We start from the raw sequence: 18,497 nt of genomic DNA, 5'->3' as shown, positions 1-18,497 counted from the left end.
GCTTTACCAGCCAAGACCTAGAGTGTGGGAGTACTCAGCCCAGGCTGTGGGGAAATTGGGCCCCTGAAGGAGACAGCTGTTGAGACAGCTGCCTTTAGGGGGTTCAGATGAGATCTGAGGGAAGGAGACAAGATGTAGACTATATCTGAGCTCTCCTACCAAGAAGTGAGTAAAGTTCTGCATCCTGTAGCTCACTAAGGGTGTGAGTGACCACCAACCTGGGGTATTCAATGGTCAACCACCCTTGAGGGCAGCTGCTTGTGAGGTGGGGCTTGGGGCCTGGTCCCTGCCCTTGGATGACTAGAGACATGAGGGCAAAGATGTCACAGGTTTAACTGATGTCCTAAACATCACTCTGCTGCCTTTCCTAAACCAAAAGGAACAGCAGGGGCCTGACAGCTCTCCAAGGGCACTGTCACACATTTACCCACTTCAACACTAGTAACTTTGGTTTCCTCCATGGGTTTTCAGCCCAACACTTTCCTCACCTCAAGTTTTGTAGGTGGGGAAGGAAGCATTTAAAACTTGGTGGCCAGATGATCTCCCCCTGTCTGCCATCAGTTCACAAATAAGAAAACTGAGACCCAGAAAATTAACTCTACCAAAGGTCACATAGCAAGTTAGTAGGAAAGCTTGGGACTAAACCCCAGGTCTCCAGACTGTGCCACCACCCACCTCCCTTTGTGTTGTGGTTCTCTTTACTCTCCACAGTCCGGACTAAGAGCCTTAGCTTTTGCAGTAACCCAGCCTCACCCCAATTTACAATGATGGATATGGCTCTCCCTAGGGGAGACTTGCTTAGGATGACTTGTTTGTTAAAATCATTTCTATCATCCCATGACAATCCACCCTCAAAGGCCCATGAAACTAGGTTCTTTTTTGGGGTTGGAGGAAATCCCTTGCATAAGAAAGCTTGACACTGAATTTTGTTATATAGGTATATTGTATATATGCTGATGCAATCAGAGGAAAAAAAACAGTGCAAATACAATTACAATTCATAATAATACTTGGTTTCAATGCCCCCGGGAACTGCCCCATTCCTCGGCTACCTCCCAACCCCCAGCACTTCCCCACAGTATCAACCTAATGCTGGGGGGTAGGGAGGGTGGGCAGGTTAGGGTAGGGAGTGGGCTCTGCCAAGGCAGTGCTGGTGACCCGGAGGGACTACTCCAGGGTGGGGAGGCAAGGCACAAATTAGGGGTGGGTGGTGGGGGAGGTGGCATCTCTAAGGAGGGATGGGGTTGGAGCAGCTGCCAGTCTCAGTGTGCTGGGCCCGGCCCACTCCCCTACCCACCCTCCACAGCCCTGCCTCCCTACCCCCTCCCCTTCCCCAGAAACCCTTTTGCACGGATCATACACAAACGGGCACATTACAAAATGACATAACACAGTTTCACAATATCCATGGCTAGGGCTTTTTTTTCTCTTTTTCAGTTTTTTTTTTTTTTTCTACACAATGTACAATTCCTTTTAAATGGATCAAGAAATAGCTTATATACACGAATGAGTCCTTGTTATAACATCTCGGCAGCAAATATCATAAGCTAATGAAGGTCTTGTTGGAGGGGAAGGGAGCCTAGGACTGGGGTGTGGGGTGTGGAGAGAAGGTTATGCCTTCTGGAGAAGTGGGGAGAAAAGGGAGTGGTTGGGGAAAAGGAACAAAAGTAAAATATCAAGAAGCATCTTTACAAAGCAGTTCTATAGCTAATTCCTTTTAAAGGGGAAAGGAAAGGTAACCAAAGCAGGAAAACATTTATCTCTGTGTCTTAAAAAAAAAAAATTGTCTACCATACATACATCCAAAAAATGTGGAAAAAGTACTTATTCCAGGGATGAAAGAAGTCCAGATGCTGTGGTCAAATGACAAAAAAAAAAAAAAAAAAAAAGACAAATAAGGACCTCTGTCCCTCAGTTTTACCCAAGCCTTACTGCTTATCCACCCATATCAGTCTTCTAGAGAGTAAGCCACTGTCCATAAACTACTACTACTTTTAAAGCCTCTGGGGATGGAGGAAGCCAGGCAAAACTGGTGGGATCCTCACTCTAGTATCACCCTGAGCTTCAATGCTCCAGGGGTAAAATAACTCTGAACAGAGGGTCTTTCCTCCTATCTTTAGGGCATGAGGTTTAGTGTCTATGGGGCCCAAGGCCTGGGGATGGACAGCAACAACAGACTTGGAGGGACACAAGGCAATCAGTGATGAAAAAGTAGAGAAATGAGGAAAACAGAAGGACGGGGGAGAGGGAGGAAAGGGAGGAGGTGGAAGGCTAATAATACTTTACCATGATTAGGGGAACCTCACCCCTGTCACTAATCCCTGGGAAGGGTATGAAAATGGGGAGAAGAGAGGGTAAGAAATCAAACCTCAGCGATTGAGCAAAGGGTCACGGAGCTATACTAGTCAACAAGCAGCCTCTGTGTAACTGACCCTGAGGGGATAAAAACAGGGAAGACTCCATCCTCTCCCCTATCGCCTCAGCACCTTGGCAGGCACTCGACTACAGGCTTTCCTTCCCCATCATCCCCCATTCTCGACACATATTACTTCCAAACCCCATTCAAAGGTGGCCTGGCTCCCAGGGAAGGGACTCAGCTCAGGGCAGGGACACCCCCCAGCCAGACGGTATTGCACATTCTCTGTTCCTTACTTTTAATCTCAATTGACAAACTTGGGTACCTCGTACCTCTGAGCACCTCTGAGCTGGGGGAGGGGAGACATAACAGAAATGGCACTTCATCATGGGGGGTGCGGAGGGGGGAAGAAGCTAGACAGACATGCCACAAGGCAAGATGACTTGCAGGGAAAGTATTTTTTAAAAAGCTTCCAATTTCGTGGAAGAGGGAAAAGCAAAACCAAACGATTTATCCAGTGCTTTCAAAGCACAGAGGGCAAAGGAGAGATGTAAGAATATATCTTTATATATATATATATAATTTTAAAATAATCCCAGACCCAGTTCCACTAACCCCCCTCCCTCTCCCACCACTTACAGTCAGGGATTCCACATTCCCCAGAAAAATACTCGAAACGACCCCATCACTACCTGTTACTAGCGTCTAGCTTCCAGATCATTTCACCACTGGGGGAGCCCAGACACAGGCTGCATCTCTGCTCCTTTATTAAGTGCTCAATGAATTTGGGGGAAGGGAGGAAAGAAAAAAAGCCAGGAAGGCCCGTAGGGCCAGTATAATCACCCACAGTGGCTCTGGAGTATGGGGAGTAGAGGCCAGTGTGGGGGGAACTGAGCCTGATTCCAGCTCCTTCTCCCATCCCCTCCCCAAACTTTATGGGGAGGATGTGCAGTTTGTGTGTGTGTTAATTTTAAAAGTGCCTTCTTACTTTAAAAAATTATTTAATTTTAAAAATAAAAGTGGGGGAACTTCCCCAGGTGGCTTTCAAGGGTAAAATGTTAAACTCCTCTCTTCATACCTCTTTGCTGAGAGTATCCCTTCCTTGAACTCTGGCAGCTTCTACGGCTGGAGAGACAGATGGGCATACACTATGAGGAGAGCAGAAACCTCTACCTTTAAGGGGCTTCCCTTACCTCAAAAACAGCCTGGTCCTCTCCCCCTTCCCCCACAGTATGGGCAAATGGGATGCTAATCTCCCCAATCCCCAGAACAGCAACATTGCACAATTCAATTCATTCTCTACATTAGTAGCACTTAAGAAAAAAATAAAAACAAACAAAAAAGCAAAATTTATAGAATTCTGGGGAGAAAAAAGACAACAACTACTTGTATAGCACAAGTCCAGGACTGGTTTTGACATGAATTGTCTGGCTTTGAGCGGCCAGCTCTGCAGTTAGTGCAGCAGGGTCAGGGCAGGGCTCCAATCTGTTAGGTGCCCTCACCCTCATCTCCTGGCGCTCAGAGGGTAAAGAGACAAATGGGAGAGTCGCAACTGTTGGGAGGGAAACCCCTCTTTCTTTCTTCCTCTATTTCCTCCCTTTGACATTTCACTCACTCATGTCCATCCAATGTCCAGGACACCCAGCAAAGTCAGGCTAGGAATAGCCACTCCTCTACATTACAGATGGGGCTGTGGTTACCAAGGGCAGATTAGGATTTAAAAAAAGAAAAGAAAAGAAAAGAAAGAGATGGGGATGGGGGAGAATTTTACAAAGAAAATAAGATGAAATAATTTGGGGCTAGTTGGCCTGGAATAGACTTCTGTGTCTCCACTGGGGTCAGGAGACCAATCTCATTCCCCCAGCATCCAAAAGGCCAGGACCTGGTCTCAGTCCTCCTTGGCTCAACATTATGCTCATTGTCACGCCCCTTTCTCCCCCTTCTTTATGGGTCAATTCTAGGGTGGTTAAGTTTTAAAGCTTCTCCTTCCAGGCTCTTTCCCCTCATTCTTAGAGCCCAACTTCAATACTCAACACTGCCTCCAGAACTGTGCAGCTCAGAGACACCCCACAGCGGGTGTGCTATTCCTCCTTGTTTGATGCCACCACCTACCCCTGACCCTGGGGTTAAGTGCATTAAAAACTTCTGCCCCTAACACTCCCAGTCATGTCCTACCTGGCAGTTGGGGACCCTACTGCAATGCTCCTATCACTTAACTGAATGTCATTTGTGTTTACCAAAAAAAAAAAAAGACGAAAGAAAGAGGAAAAAAAACATATTGGGGGGAAAATAAAAAGGTTTAACCGTCCACTGAACAAAGGGAGGACACACAACATCATTAAAAATGATAATAATAATTAAAGCATAAAAACAAACTTTAGAAACACACGTCAGAGGGCTTGGATTTCTCCCCAGGACCTCATTCTGACCTCTATCAGAGGCAAAGATCCACCTCACTGTTATAGAAAACTGAAGAGAGAAAGTGGCAGAAGAACAGATCGCAGCAGTGTGAAATACAGGGGAGGTGGCGGGGCAGGGCGTGTGTTTTCTTGTTGATCTCTACTGTTTGTCTTCTGTTTTTCTGTTTTGTTTTCCGTGTATGGTAGGCACCAGTACAGGCACTGCATGCGACGGAAGTTGGGGGCAACGGGAGAGGAGAGGAGTAAAGGATACAAGGTTGGGGCAGTACAAGTGGAACAGGCGTTATTTCTGTCCACTGATGGACTGCGATATAGACCGAGGAGGGATCATGTCTAAAAGGTATTCCCGCTGTCGGTCTGCCAGACTGGGGGCTTTGTGTCCTCCAATACCAGTGTTCAAGTATGCAATGTTGACACCTAGACCCAGGAGACAAAAGTGGAGCGCAGGTATTAAAAGAGGAAATGACACCTTCTTCCGCACTACCCTGGGGCTGCAGTGGTGGAGATGCAGAGGAAACATTAGAAGCTGTCTACATCTTTGCAGACTCAGTTAAGCTTTATTTCAGTAGCAACTACCCACCCTGCTCCCAAGTTTTAGGAGAGGTCTTCCCAAAACTTCAATCCTACCAGGAATAATAAACATAGTCCTGATGGTATAGAAGAGTCAGAGAAAACTGGTGAGAGGAAAATAATCAAGACAAAGAGGGAATTACTGAATCTGCTTTGGTTTTGGGGCTGCTGACTGTAAAGAAGCATCCCTGGGTCATTCAAACTGGATCAGGACAGTTAACCCTGCTATTCTGGCCAAAAGAGATCAATAACCACATGCCCACTAAGAGGGTACGCTAGACAGGACTGTGTCATTTTCACCACTAAAACCCTAGTGTACTGTGCCTAGCATGTAATATGGATTTAGCAAACCTCTGCCAAATAACAAGAGTGAAGGGAGTAGGGCCTAAAGAAAGAGCAGAAAACAAAAGAAAGAACAATTCACCTAAAGGGGCTGCTAAAGAATTGCATACTAATTAGTCAATCCCTGAGAAAAGTTCTCAGATCAACCCTTCTTACCTGGCATACCAAGGAGGCCACCTGGCACAGACAGCTGGGGTGCCTGTGCAAAGTTGGAAAGCATGGAACGGGCAGACGTGGGTATACCACGCTGGAGACTGCTTTGGGGCTGTGGAGCCTGCAATGATGAGGAGACAAGCGATCATAACTTTACCGTGATGGAAGGTGTAAGGGGGAGGTAAGGATATGGGAGTACAGAAGAGCAGTATGATTTTCTGCAGAAGAAAGGACAAATTGAGATAAATGGCTGACAAAACCTCAAGAGAAATCCTCACCTGTCGAAGCGTATGATGTCTCATTATGGTCTCTTGTTTACTGACACTGGACACAGCTGGAGCCGTAGTGGGGGAGAGTGCTGCCTGCTGCTGTAATCGCTGTTCAATTTCCTGTTGGGAGTCATCAGGTCAAGTTGGGCAGGACAGCACCCAATTTCCTAACCAGAAAACCTAGAGGTCTTCTTATCTCTAATGTTGCCAGCTAGTTGGAGGGATATGGAAAAGGCAAAAGAGTTTGGTGGGGTAGGTGCACTAAGATCTCTGGGCACAAGTAACCTACATACTTCAATGATTAGGAATCCCTCTCTCCAAGAAAGCTGGCTCTCAGAAGTTGGCTGGAGAGATCTGGGTGGTGGCGATGAGCTGACTAATGTAATTAATTAAGGCTGATGAGTTACTAAGTTTTATTTTTTGACTCTTGTCTACCCATTTTCCAGGAGACCCATGATGCTACCCAAAGGGGTCTGATGGGCGGTGGGGTGGAAAAGAATCTGAGCTTCCCAACACATCTTCCCCACTCCAAGATATTCTCATTCTATTAATACTATATGAGAGTTCACACACACTAGCAACCACTAATTTTCATTGGGCTACTTTATAATCTACCCTTTCCTTTGTCATTTCTTTGTCAAATATGGACTGCAGATAATTACTTCTCTCAAAGAGATTTCTAGTACAAATATAAATCCCTCTCACCAAAATCCATTTGTTTAAGGAAATAAAATCAAGAATAGAGGAATTCTTTAGTACTACCAGGGAAAGCCAAGAGTCTCAAGCCTTTTGTCCCTTTCCCTTAAGCTCAGCCATATGTCATTATGCTCTTACCCAATCAGAAACAGTCAAATGGAAATGGAAAAGGCAGAATGGTAAGAAGAAAAAAAAGGGAACCCAGACCTCTAGGTTCTAGGAACTTAGATTCAGAAACCTAGATCACCTGGACTGTGGGGATCACAGAGACAACTCCTCTAAACTAGAAAGAACTGTCTTTTGGGAAAACCAAACCTGGGCAGGTGGCTGGTGAGAAGCAGTCAGAATTCTTACCTGTTCCTGCTGTAGGGCTTTAACAAAAGCATTTTTCAGTCGGTTGGTGTGTTCTGCCTTTAGAGCCTTCTTCTGGTTGGAGGTCATACATTGCTCACATAGAATCTTACCATTCTTTTCTTGCTTCCAGTGAGGGGTGAAATCTGTGCGGCACTGGGCACAAACAAAGGGTTCAACCCGCAGAAGTGAGGCACAGCTTTTCCCTAGATGCCAACAAAAAGAATAATCAGTGGTTTCACATTTCCTCTGTATCTCCTCTGTTTCTCTTCATCAGATGATCTTTCTCCAGGAGTTTACTCTGCTGAATTAAGAAAGAGACTCTATAATTTATAAAATACTTTTATTTCATTTGATTGCAACAACATCACTTTAGGGAATTAGACAGTACCATCCCCATTTACGAATGAGGAAACTAAGTCTAAGAAACATAGCTCCAAATGACAAAGCTGGGACAAGAACCCAAGTTTTCTGATTTCCTATTACACCACACTGAGAAGAAAATGTGTGTCAGTTCAGTCAAAGGGCTCCACCTAATTCAACCAGTACTTTTGCTTCTTAGCATCTCTTTACCTCAGACCACACTTATCCCTATCATATACATTCATAATTTTTACCTATCAGTGTCTGAGTTATTCACTTTGTGATCTGTTTATAGCCAATACTGAGCCCTTTAGGCACTTTCCTCAGGTGTTCCCCTAAGTCCTTATGTTTAGAAATTCAGGCTTAATAACTTTTGTCAGAATAGACTGTGTGATGTTATTAATACTTTATAGTTCAGTGTTGGTTTACAGCTTTTACGTGGTCCTAGTTATCTTTATCAGTCTATTTTCTCAACTAAAAGCACTCAAACAGCAGGGACTGAATATAATAATGCAAGCACAATGCCACATAAACACTAACAGTAAAAATAAGTGTTCTAGTCTTCAAATTATGCATGCATCACGCTAGGCACATTTAAAAGAGCTAACGATATACTGCAAAAAATAGACAAGATATACAAAATACACAACAAAAATACTAAGTCTAAGATACACAGACACACAAAAAGCTTTTTGATACGCTGCTCCTAAACAGTCTCCGAATCAGAGACGGGAGGTGGTTTGGCAATAGTAAAGAGAGACTATTTAATATTACACAGTACCATGCAATACTCTGCCCATATCAACCAGGTTTGGCAACTTCTCGTTTAGATAAAAAGACTGACCAACAAACAGCCTTACCTTGGCTGTCGATGACACTCTGTACGACTTCTTCCAAGCCTACCATGTAGATGAACTCACTATTGGCTGCACTAGGCAGGAAATGAAGCAAGGGAGCAGGTGGTTTAGGGGGTGGAATCTCCAGGAGTGTCTTTTCCAGCTGTTTGCGAAGAGCCAATTTGGCTGCAGCCTGTGAGTTGGCAGCATCAGTCATGGCGCTGGGGCTAGGAAGCGGTGAGGACACCCTGTTCACGGTCCCTGGCTGAATATGGGAGGCAAGGTTCATATAGATGGCAGAGGATGTTGTACGCTGACAGGGAACAGAAGAACTTGACTGCTGAAATAGATTGAGTATAGGGGTCAGTGATGGTATGTAGGAGAAAGAACCAATTCTTACTTTCGTGGCAGAGGACACTATCTGATCCTAGTCTGAACTACTTAGCTTCCCCCAAACTCAGAAAAAGACATGAGGCGTCCAACTTCTCCACTGAAAAAGGACTCTGGCACATAAGAAAGGAGAATGATAGTGGCTATGAACTAAAACTGCTGAGAGAGAGACTTCTCTGGTGGCACAGTGGTTAAGACTCCACGCTCCCAATGCAGGGGGCCCCGGTTCGATCCCTGGTCAGGGAACTAGATCCCACATGCATGCTGCAACTAAGGAGCCCGCCTGCTGCAACTAAGACCCAGTGCAACCAAATAAATAAATAAAAATAAAACTGCTGAGAGAAAAATAAAGATTTGGGATGCTTTGTCATGCATCCTTTATGCTTCTTATTCCTTAGATCCCTCTCTCTCTTTCTTCTAGGCAGATTTTAGCTTACTGCTGCTCTGCTGCATATAACCTTTCTTCTCTACTACTACATAATTCCTCAGCGTTTCCACTTTTGGGACCACTGTCAACCCACGAAAATTACCTTTGTTGTCCTAGAGTTTCTCAGTGTCCCCAAACTTAAAATCTATGGTCCTTTCAACAGGGAAAGCAAATAAAAGATTTCTCTGTTTCCCCATGAGGGCTCCCTCTTACCGGTTGGTAATTGATGGCGGGATTCATATTGGGTGTTGTGGTGCGTACAAGGCCGGGCTTAGGTGGGCCCCGCTGACCCTGTAGCTGGGCTGGGTTTGGCGCAATCACACGTTGAGACATTAACATGTGTGGGAGGGTGGTATTGGTCGCTGAACGGATAACACTGTGACCCTGAACGGGAAGAAGAGGAAAAGATATAGTCATAGAGGTAAAACGCTTCACAAAATGCCAAAGAGAAAACACTGCCTATAATACATAGCTAAGTGGAAACACAGAAACATAGTCAGACTTGGTAATTTTGTCTAAGGATCTTTGGGGATAAATCTACCACCACTATAAAACCTGATTAGTGGTTAGGAATTCCCTGGCTTCTTTGGTATGAACTATTTAACCCTCTATAGAAAAGGGCTAAGCTGGAAACCTCTGGAAAAGAAAAGACTACGGTGGGAAGATTAGTTATTCATCCTTCTACTGCAGACTAAATCATGCCATTAAGGACCAACAGGACTATCTATGGTAAACACCTCTATCAAGGCCAGGTTTCTTCTATTATCTTCACAAAAGCACCAAAACAGAGATAGGATAACAGGGCCCCCTGAAACTAAGATCACCCTATGGGTCACATACCTGCAATGTCCTCAAATTCTGTTCAACCCCTTGGGCCCCAGGCCGGGATGGAAGCTTGGAGAGGCCTTGCTGTCCCACATGGGCAGGAGATGGCTGAACAATAGATGCTGCATTCTGTACAACTGGAGTCTGGGAGACAGAAGAGAAAATGAGACAGTGCAAAAGGCTAATAATCAGAGGTAGAAATTTGGTACACTTCTAGACTTTCAAAACTCCTTGTCAGTCTGAAGCTCCTGTTGACCAGAGGGGAAAATAAGAAAAACAGAATCACGGTTTTCTTGATTAAGGCCCAAGATTTTAAAAAAATCACTATTCCTAGAGACTAAAAACCATGGAACCAGAGAAGAATGAGCCACCCAGCTGAATCTACCTGGGGTAGCCCATTCTCAAACCAGTTTTTCTTTGCTTTCTGCTAGTCCCTTCTTTCTCAGGCACAGTACCTTCTGGACGACATTCTCTTTCTGTAGCTGACTCTGTCTCAGTTTCTTTAACAGCACCAGTCGGGCTTCTTCCAATCTCAGCTCATCTCTCAGCTGCTTGATGAGCTGCTGCCGTTCCTCAATGCCTTTCCCCTGAGGAAACATGGAGACTATCAGCTATGGCAGCAGTTACTCAGAGTCCTTTCCTGCAAGATGATCTCTTCTTTGAGGTCCCAAACCTCCACCTTCCACAAGAAGCACAAGGGGCAATGGAATTGTTATCTTTGTGTCCCTAGCACACAGTCTGGCACAGTGCCTGGTATTCAGTAGGTACTCAAAAACTGCTTACAGAATGAAAGAAGAGACCACATATAAATGCTAATTAACCAGATTCCTGGCAAAATAGAAGAACAGCCAAAGGGAGATATTGCTTTCCTTTAAAATAATGTTTCTCAATCTTTTAAAGCCATGTTTCCTCTAGAAATACATGAAAACTTAGGAATTCCTCCATATTCTGAGACCCAGGATAGAGTATAGAATGTATCCTTCTAGCTAAGAGTTTACTTTACATGACTTGAATTATGAAGTTTTCATTTTCCAAAGATAAATTATATTGAATATGTGTTTTCAAACTCTCTTCTCCACTTGATTCTAATAGTTCCCTCTAAAAGGGCACACCTTTGAGGTTGAGAATCACATATGAAGAGTTTCATCAATGGGTAGTTTTTAGATCCAAAAAGTAAACACTAAAAAACCAGAAATGGGACTCTCAGGGAATTAAAGAGAATAGTAGAAGCAAAAAATGAAGAAAGGAATCTTTCTTTTCTTTACCTTAAACATCTCTAGGTTGGCTGCTTTGAGTCTTTCTTCCATTCGGGAGCTGGAACGGGGACTGGAAGCCTCATTATCAGACAAAACAATGATGTCTGGGGAGGGAGTTAGTCTTCCTCGGTCTGGCTCACTAGACAAGAGAAGAAAAATTAAGGCACTTCCAACAGTGAAAGTTCATAGAAAAGTTCAGAAAACTTTTCTACACTGACCAAAGAAATTCAAGGGAACTTAAGTCTGTCCTGATTCACCCAGGGAAAGACAGAGACACCCAAATCAAAGGATAAAGTAGACACCAAGATGTAAGTGATGACAAAACCTCAGCAAAAGTATTTTTCCCATCTAAATTCCTTACAGAAGATGCAGACAGAAAGACACTGACTGGCTTTAGGAATGGGAAAAAGAGATGAGTGTTTTTATCACACTGATTTTAATCAAAATTCCAAATGTTTTCCTTATATCTCAGTCTCCTTTTGGGTTGTCTTGTTAGTTACAGAGAAGGTCAAGAAGGAAATGGTTAGCTTCACAGGGGAAGAAAGACAAAGGCAGCAGAGCCTACTTGTCCACCCCAGATACAGATGACACATCGCTAAGGAGGCAACCCATGATACTGATAACATGGTCCTGCCTATCTGACAATTTACAAGAAAGGAGGTTACATGACAACTCCACTGACAGTCTATCCTGTCAAGAGTTAAGGCCAAAAGAAGGTACTGTTGTCAATGGCTTGAGGGAATGGACAGTGCTAAGTATAAATGTCTACAGCCTTCTGGAGGACTGAAACTCCAGAATTAAATATATGGGACTTGCATCTACTTGCGAGTTCTACTTAGCAACTTCCCTCAGAAAGAAACTGTCTAGAAATGACTTTGGAATCTAAATCTTCCACACTGGCTATGCCTTATGGCCAATCCTATTTATTAGACAACTCTGGTTTTGATCTTCCTGGGGCAAGCCTTAAGAGGATCTTGTCCCTCTAAAATCATGAGAAATGACACTCACTGCATAAGACCTGGATAACAAGAATCCTGCAAATTCTAATTGCCGTAGGTTCCCAAGTCAGCGACCATATCCTCTAACTCTCCTCTGATTTCTTAACTCAGAGTTATCTTCGCTGACCCTACTTCTTTGAGATCTATAGTGTAGTCAGGAGTATGTAGGTCTAAAACAATGTGTTCTTAGATCTTATTTAAACAGGTAACTCAAACCTTTTATAACCACAGATCTTTATAGTCCTGAGAGCCTCTGACCATTTCTCAGGGCCTCTTGTCTCAGGTACTGTTGGGACTTGGATGCCTTTTGAACAAGGCACCCTGGATGGTTGGGATAGGCATTCAATTCCTCAACAGGGTAAAACTGAGTTACTAAACCAAGCAAATTTAGCTGAGGAAATAAAGTAGGGAGACAGTGATAATAATGACTATCTTGGGAACTATTAAGTTTGTCTGGATCACTCTATAACCACTGCTCACAGACACAGCAAGCTGAGAATGTAGGCTTACAGAAAAAGAAGTCACTACAGGGAAAAAAGAACCTTCCATTCTCTAACCCAAAGTTCCTGGAGTAATGGTCAGGCCTAAATGAAGAGTTTGAATTTTTACTTATCATTTCTATATTCCTTCATGCCCCCCCTTCCCCATCCCTAACAAGAACATGGGTGAACAACTTTGAGGTCTGGTAGATTTCTACTTCTTCTACATGATTCCCCAATGCTTACATCGACAGTCAGAACTCTTTCCATCCTGGTCCTGGCTAGATACACACCTCACAGATTATTTCTAACCTAAGGAATTCTTCCTTGCTCAAATGAGTGCCACCTACTGCTTAAGGACTGTCCAGCAACAGGACAAGCAGAGACATTCCTACGTGGAGATTTTGGAATTGAGCGACATTTGTGAGGAAGTTGTATCTGAGAAAACCCTAAATGATATTTTATTCCCAGATATAATCAGACTCACATTAGATAGATAGCACAGGTAAGGCAAAGCCCAAGTCAAGTTTCATTCCTCAAATGTTTTTTTTTTAACTTTTGACCTGGAATTCTGGCCTCATTTATTAAGCTTTTCCGGGGACAGAAATTATTTTGCTACTTTCCCAAACACATATACGATTTACAATATTTGGTGTTCTTAAGTATGAAACCCTACCAATTAGATAATATTAAAAGCCAGACTTGCTGCTGACATCATTTTGTGACTCAGACTGGCAGATTCCCAGAAACTATAAAACTCCTAATCCTTATCCAGGTAGTAAAAACAAAACCAGAAAGAAAAATGCTACGTCTCGACAGCATTCCAAAACATAAGGAGTGTTGGTTTCATGCATATCTTATTTCACAGACATCATAACTTGCCCAACTGATGGCAAAAAAGATATTTAGGCAATTATGGCTATCACATCAAGAGCCCTTCCTTCTTTCTGCTTTTAAATTCCAATTCCCTCCTCCTTTTTTATCCACATCAAATAAACCATTGTTCTCCATGCTGAGCAATCTATCAGTCTTGTTCATTCTTACAATAAGCTTGAGGCTAAGTGGAAATAGCTGTCAGTATATCTGGTCTGGTGAAAGGGAAGAAGGACGACAGGGCAGATAGGGCCTATTTTTTCACGCAGAATGGGGATCTAGATGGTTTACATCAAGCCTCTTTTCCTGGAGACCATTAAAAATAGTTCCCAGTTTCCAAAGAATCAAGTTTCAAAAGTTCATTCCTCTAATAAAATTAAACACACTGGTAGAGTTTTCAGGGTACTCTTTTCAATACAGAATTTATCTGTGATATACTGTAATTCCAACAGAACTGAGATCTTATCAAAATGTGTAACAATGTTTCTATGAAAAACACATTTTCAGTTCCAATGTGCATGTAAGGAATCCACCTAACATTTCTCCTCTTCATTGTCCCCAGTGAAGTAGTATTAGTCATCTGCCCCAGAAGGTTAAGGGTGATTATGGGGCAAGTGGGTTACTCAGGTGCATTATCTCATTCACCTACTTTCTTTTTTTCTAAAAGGATCTAAGGATTAATCTACTTTCATAATACTCTGCCGATACTATGTATAGCTCCCAAGAATTTTTCTCTTCTTCCACAACCACTAGAGAACTTACCTGAAGTTTCCTAAGGGTTTTAATGCTATTACCAAGACAATGTTCCCCTACTAGGTGTGGTTTAAAAAAATAATTCTGGGACAATACTAATAAGTAAACATTAAAAAGGTAGAGAAAGAAACCCAAGTAAGATTGTAAACCATTCCTTCCTTTTTTCTTCTTTCTGCATCAGTCCAGCTTCTTAAGGATCCTGCTTTAGATCAGTCCTAGGACAAAGTCAGCAAGGTCAACTGGAGGGCAACTGAACAGTGAAGAGTAATTCTCATGTCTATCAGGTGTTTCTGAACCATGAATAATCTGAATGTTCTTAAAATTAGGGCTGTCTATACTATGATTCACTGTTCAGGTAGACTCTAACCTCAGCCAGTTCTTGGTACCTCTTTATATTGTGTTCTCCACAGTTCCAAGTACTCAACCTTGACCAAGACCTGTGAAAACATGTGCTTGTGTGCTGTGCGTATGTATGAGAAAGAGAGAAACAGCACAAGCATGAGTGTACTCATATAAGTGAACGTGTATGCACATATGGGGCTTGGGGAATGTGGCACAAATGAAGTAAGAATGTAGAGGATTAGCACATAAAGTTCCTTGTTGACACAAGAAAAGACAGGCCCATGCTCTTTGATGTAATAAAAGCTGGGTCTCCATAATAAACACATCCCTAAAACTCTTGGGATGATCTGAAGAAAAGGCTGTTCTTCCCTCCTAAAATGGCCATAAGATTAGAGTGAAAGTGTATATTAACTCGCTTCTAATTGGGGTATCAACTCTTAGTGCCTCCTTTATCCAGAAATGGCCACTTTATCTTAAGGGTAATAATTTTTGGAGGCACCTAGTTTCATCTAGAAACAAGAGGAATTCACGGTCAAGCCAGATAGCACAGATACGTCTTCATTCAAGAAGCTTTAAGATGAAAAACACCCTCCTCTCATTGGAAGTCATTCCTTTTTCATAGGCGTAGTTTATGAGAAGACCCTATCTATGGAGGCAGCTGAACTAAGCCATACCTCCGTCTAGCACTCATATCCACAGGCTCATCATTGATGTTTTCTTTGCCTGGCCTTCCAGCAGTCCTGTTGTCTCCATGAGGCCTGAGATTCCCATTGAGCTTCTCTTCATAGCCCTTGACACCACTGCCATCCTGTTTGGTGGGTAACTCATGTGGCACTTCAAGATTTGCCAAATCCTTCCGTTTGAGCAGTGCCAACATTTTCAGACGTTCCATGGCCTCGTGCCCCTCCATTTTGAGTCGCTTAGCCAAAACATCATCTCGCTCATCAGCTGGGTCCAAGCTCCGCTTCAACAGATTCAGGCGAAGAGCATCCTCTGTCATTCTATCCATCCTATGGAAAGAAATATACAAATGCTTTATCAGAATAAAGTCCCTTAAATAGTCCATAAGGAAAGAAGAATCATAGGTATATACATGGAAGGTCAAAGTTAACTGAGCTAACATTCTACCCTATAACTTCCTAGATGATCTATATTAAAGGAGATTTCATCTCTCAACCTCAGCAGTGAAAGTAAACTTCAAACGCTTTCCAGTCACTGAGGTTCTTACTGTATAGATGCCTGAAACCAAACACCATTCTCACCTGGATAGTCCATTAAGAGCCTACATCTCTCAAAAAAGTAAACATTCTTTTGTGACTGGCTTTCTGTGCATGCATGCTCAGAAGTCAGATGCTTTGGTTTTAATTCTCATACCAAATTCTTCTCCTGGAGAAGACTCTTTTATGAATGGGAAGTTCCTCAGGTCACCCATGCATATCTTTAATTGGTCTATGTTACTGATGGAGACCAAGGGCATCTAACAGGAAGCCTCAGTTTTCTGGACACAGCAAGGGTCAGAGGGGCCCATTGTTATTTGCCCTCAATTCTATATAAATTCAGTATCTTGGCGTTGTTTAATGAAGAACTCAGGCTGATAAAAGGTAATATTTTCTTTACTCATACAGCAAAGTTATTACAGACAAGCTCATTATCATTTGTCCTTCTCATTTTGATTTTTTACACTAACAAAATCTAGACACATAATTTCTCCAGCACTTTTAAATCCAGGGTTATCTTTCTGGTAGGAAAAAGCAATGTGACACTGGAAAGAAAAATTTTTGAGTCATCAAAACATAGGTTCAAACTGCTACTTTTACAAGGTCAAATATTTAATAAGTTACTTTACCGCCCCAAGTCTCAACTTCATCTGTAAAAGTGGGCACTTGGAAGAGGGCTCAACAAAATTTAATTCCTATACCCTCAGGATATGACTACCACACCTAAGATACAAGATCAGGCTTGATAATTCACAGATTCAAGTAGTAAGACAGAGAAGATTACCGATGTTAACTGGTGCTCTTGCAAAGAAAAATATGTATGCACTTGAGACATCTTCCTTCCTGCAGTGCAGAGTAAAATAAGAGCTATCTGATTTTCTTCTAGTTATAATGAGGAAAAACAGTAACCAACAAAAGAATTTCCAGCAAGAGGAAACAGACCTTTTGGAGACCAGAGAAAAGTCAGAACTCAGATCTCTGAATTTTCAGGTAATGTTTCTTAATTCTCTTTCTCTTTTTTAAAGAACAGCTTTGTTGAGATATAATTCACATATCATACAGTTCACCTATTTAAAGTGTATGATTAAGTGGTTTTCAGTGTATCCACAGAGTTGTGCAACCATCACCACAATCAGTATTAGAACATTTTCATTATCTCCTCCTTAAAAAAACCCATACCCATTAGCAGTCACTCTCTTCCCCCTTCACCTCTATCCCCCACTAATTTACTTTCTGTCCCTAAATTTGCCTATTTTGGACTTTTTTTTTTTTTAAGAGCTCTTTATTGGAGTATAATTGCTTCACAATACTGTGTTAGTTTCTGTTGTACAACAAAGCAAATCAGCCATATGCATAAACATGTTCCCATATCCCCTCCCTCTTGAGCCTCCCTCCCATCCTCCCTATCCCACCCCTCTCTAGGTCACTGCAAAGCACCGAGCTGACCTCCCTGTGCTATGCTGTTGCCTCCCACCAGCCAACTATTTTACATTCAGTAGTATACATACGTCGATGATACTCTCACTTCACCCCAGCTTCGTCCTCCCACCCCATGTCATCAAGTCCACTCTCTATGTCTACCTCTTTATTCCTGCCCTGCAACTAGGTTCATCAGTAACTTTTTTTTTTTTTAAGATTCCATATATATGTGCTAGCATACAGTATTTGTTTTTCTGACTTACTTCACTCTGTATGACAGACTCTAGGTCCATCTACCTCACTACAAATAACTCAATTTGGTTTCTTTTTATGGCTGAGAAATATTCCATTGTATATATGCCACACATCTTCTTTATCCATTCATCTGTCGATGGACACTTAGGGTGCTTCCATGTCCTGGCTATTGTAAATAGAGCTGCGATGAACATTGTGGTACGTGACTCTTTTTGAATTACCGTTTTCTCAGGGTATATGCCCAGGAGTGGGATTACTGGGTCATATGGTAGTTCTATTTTTAGTTTTTTAAGGAACCTCCATACTGTTTTCCATAGTGGTTGTATCAATTTACATTCCCACCAACAGTGTAGGAAGGTTCCCTTTTCACCACACCCTTTCCAGCATTTATTGTTTCTAGCTTTTTTGATAATGGCCATTCTGACCAGCGTGAGGTGATACCTCACTGTAGTTTTGACCTGCATTTCTCTAATAATTAGTGATGTTGAGTATCTCTTCATATGCCTATTGGCCATCTGTGTATGTCTTCCTTGGTGAAATATCTATTTAGGTCTTCCGCCCATTTTTTGGACTTTTTATATAAATGAAATCATACATTATGTGGTCTTTTGTGACTGACTTCTTTCACTTAGTATTATGGGTTTTTTTTTTAACATCTTTATTGGAATATAATCGCTTTACAATGGTGTGTTAGTTTCTGCTTTATAACAAAGTGAATCAGCTATACATATACATATATCCCCATATCTCCTCCCTCTTGCATCTCCCTCCCACCCTCCCTATCCACTAGCATTATGTTTTTAAGGTTCATTCATGTTATAGCATATATCATTCATTATTTCATATTTTTTATGGCCCAATGATATTCCATTGTATGAATATATAATATTTTATTCATTTATCAATT

The 18,497-nt window shown here is 42.4% G+C and overlaps 1 protein-coding gene across 5 annotated transcripts in view; it reads right to left on the bottom strand.

The window, feature by feature from the left end:
• Positions 1–924: 924 nt before the first annotated feature.
• The window catches only part of GATAD2B (GATA zinc finger domain containing 2B), an 84,236-nt gene continuing 66,663 nt past the window's right edge, over positions 925–18,497 (bottom strand). For 3 of the 5 annotated variants that reach the window (XM_082435752.1, XM_082435751.1, XM_082435749.1), the window contains 10 exons: positions 15,374–15,709; positions 11,264–11,393; positions 10,454–10,585; positions 10,014–10,142; positions 9,387–9,557; positions 8,381–8,696; positions 7,161–7,363; positions 6,120–6,230; positions 5,845–5,962; positions 925–5,193 (listed from right to left, as the gene is read on the bottom strand). In XM_082435752.1, coding sequence (XP_082291878.1) covers positions 5,060–5,193; positions 5,845–5,962; positions 6,120–6,230; positions 7,161–7,363; positions 8,381–8,696; positions 9,387–9,557; positions 10,014–10,142; positions 10,454–10,585; positions 11,264–11,393; positions 15,374–15,708 — 1,779 coding nt within the window. In that variant the 5' untranslated portion in view covers position 15,709 and the 3' untranslated portion in view covers positions 925–5,059. Of the gene's footprint in view, positions 5,194–5,844; positions 5,963–6,119; positions 6,322–7,160; positions 7,364–8,380; positions 8,697–9,386; positions 9,558–10,013; positions 10,143–10,453; positions 10,586–11,263; positions 11,394–15,373; positions 15,710–18,497 lie in introns of those variants that run through there. The other 2 variants (XM_082435750.1, XM_082435753.1) reach the window with 2 other exon arrangements.

The sequence above is a fragment of the Balaenoptera physalus genome (genome assembly GCF_965194825.1).
Source record: "Balaenoptera physalus genome assembly, chromosome: 1".
NCBI lineage: Eukaryota > Metazoa > Chordata > Mammalia > Artiodactyla > Balaenopteridae > Balaenoptera > Balaenoptera physalus.
Note: the sequence above shows the minus strand (reverse complement) of the source record. Positions and strands in the feature narration are given on the sequence as shown.